At 37.2% G+C, this 1,697-nt stretch overlaps 1 protein-coding gene across 1 annotated transcript; it reads left to right on the top strand.

The window, feature by feature from the left end:
- Positions 1-290: 290 nt before the first annotated feature.
- On the top strand, positions 291-1,060 carry LOC107831779 (protein SOMBRERO-like). Its single transcript, XM_016659573.1, has 2 exons — positions 291-918; positions 969-1,060. Exons 1-2 carry the CDS (start codon positions 291-293, stop codon positions 1,058-1,060), a joined length of 720 nt encoding a protein of 239 aa, XP_016515059.1.
- Positions 1,061-1,697: the final 637 nt, after the last annotated feature.

Here is a 1,697-nt window from a genome sequence, read left to right as displayed (position 1 = left end):
ACTTAAGTCCCAAGCGTTAACCTTCCGCAGAAATCAACACCTTTTTTCCTCTCCTAAAAATTTGTTTCCTAAATTTTCTCTGGAATTAACCTGATCAAATATCTATAAATAGTCAATTACAGCATTCACGTCAATAAGCTTCCTCCATTCGTTTAGGGTTTCGTTTCATAGTTCTTCCTCTAACTTGAGAGAACAGTAGTGGTTCTTGTCTTTGCATATATTGCGGCAATTGCTATTGTCTCATTCTTGTGTTTCTCTATAAGCACGAAAAAGAGACCACCATATATACCATGTCGACGTTACCTGTACGCCGTGGGTGTATCATGGGTGTTCGGTTTCACCCAACTGAAGCAGAGTTGATCAACTTTCTGAAAAGGTTCCTAAAGGGCGAGCCTTTGCCGAGTGAGTGCCCTAATTTCCAACTTGCCGATATCTATGGAGACCAACCACCATGGGAGATATTTGGAACTTCTGATCATCTCGAAGAGAAGGTTCGCTATTTTTTTACTCGGTTGAAGAAGCAGAAAAGCGAACATACAAGGGTACGTCGAACTTGCGCCAACGGGACATGGAAAGGCCAAACAGGTATTGATCCTATCAAGAATGGTAAGGGAACTGTGGTTGGGTTTAGAAGATGTTTCAAGTTTCAAACTAGTCGTAGTAAAGAAGGAGAGCACAATAAAATTTGGCTGATGAAAGAATATTCCGTTGGGGATGATTTCTTTAGAGAAAACAATATTCCTAAGGAGGATATTGTTGTGTGCCGAATCAAGAAGAATATAAGATCAAAGAAAAATCATGGGGTAAATATGGAGGAACAAGATGTTCCAAAAGTAATCGAAGCGATGTTGCATGAAAAGGATGAAGATTACTGCACAACAGTACAACCAACACCAATTTGTCAAGCCGAACATCAAGTCATGGACGAGACTCAGAAGATGAACGAACATATAATAATAGCAGCTATATTAATGACTGCTCCAACTACCAAGAAGAGATCAATTGGGCTGATGATGTGCTCCTAGATATTGACGATTTTGGTGATATAATTTGCTGTTAATCTTCACAATCTTGAATTATGAATGGTGGAACCAGAACGCACGGAAGGAGAGAGCAGCAATCAGTTTACAACTTTATTGAATGAAGTTTACTCAATGGAACTTATAGAAAAGTAGAGCTTCTAGCTAGGTAATAGTGTCTCATCGGAACAAACTTCTTAAGAGAAGCTTGCCAGAAGATTTTACCTGTATTCATGATATGGAGTATCACTTAATAATTTTGCCATGATTTTACCTATATTATTCCTCTAGTGTATCTTGTTCGTTTCGCCGAAAACAATTATCTTTTGTTATTTCGACTGCGAGACTCATTAGGAAAGATAGGAAACGCATTTGCGCTTTGAGTGAGAAAAAATATAACTTACTTTCACACATACACACAACACAATCTTACTACAGTTTTTTTAATTTTTTTGAACACCTTACAATTTGATCTATTATAAGTACTATACAGTTCTTTCTACATCATTGCTCGTGATATCGCAATGAATCTCTCTTAATTAACTTACATGTTGTAAAGGATTTCATTCATCAAGCTATGCCCTCTGATTTAGTTTACATGTACAATCTAGTATCCCACATGTATGGATTTCTTGTCATGTTCTTACTGGTTTCTCTGATTCCGTATACATTAATACA

The sequence above is a fragment of the Nicotiana tabacum genome, chromosome 4, assembly GCF_000715075.1.
Source record: "Nicotiana tabacum cultivar K326 chromosome 4, ASM71507v2, whole genome shotgun sequence".
Taxonomy (NCBI): Eukaryota; Viridiplantae; Streptophyta; class Magnoliopsida; order Solanales; family Solanaceae; genus Nicotiana; species Nicotiana tabacum.
The sequence above is the reverse complement of the archived record's forward strand: the minus strand, read 5'-3'. Positions and strand labels throughout refer to the sequence as shown.

Excerpts from the sequence above, each read along its gene's own strand:
- LOC107831779 (XM_016659573.1), top strand. The coding sequence starts at position 291 with ATGTCGACGTTACCTGTACGCCGTGGGTGTATCATGGGTGTTCGGTTT. Across the intron at positions 919-968 it reads TTGTCAAGCCGAACATCAAG|TTAATGACTGCTCCAACTAC; the intron begins TCATGGACGAGA and ends ATAGCAGCTATA.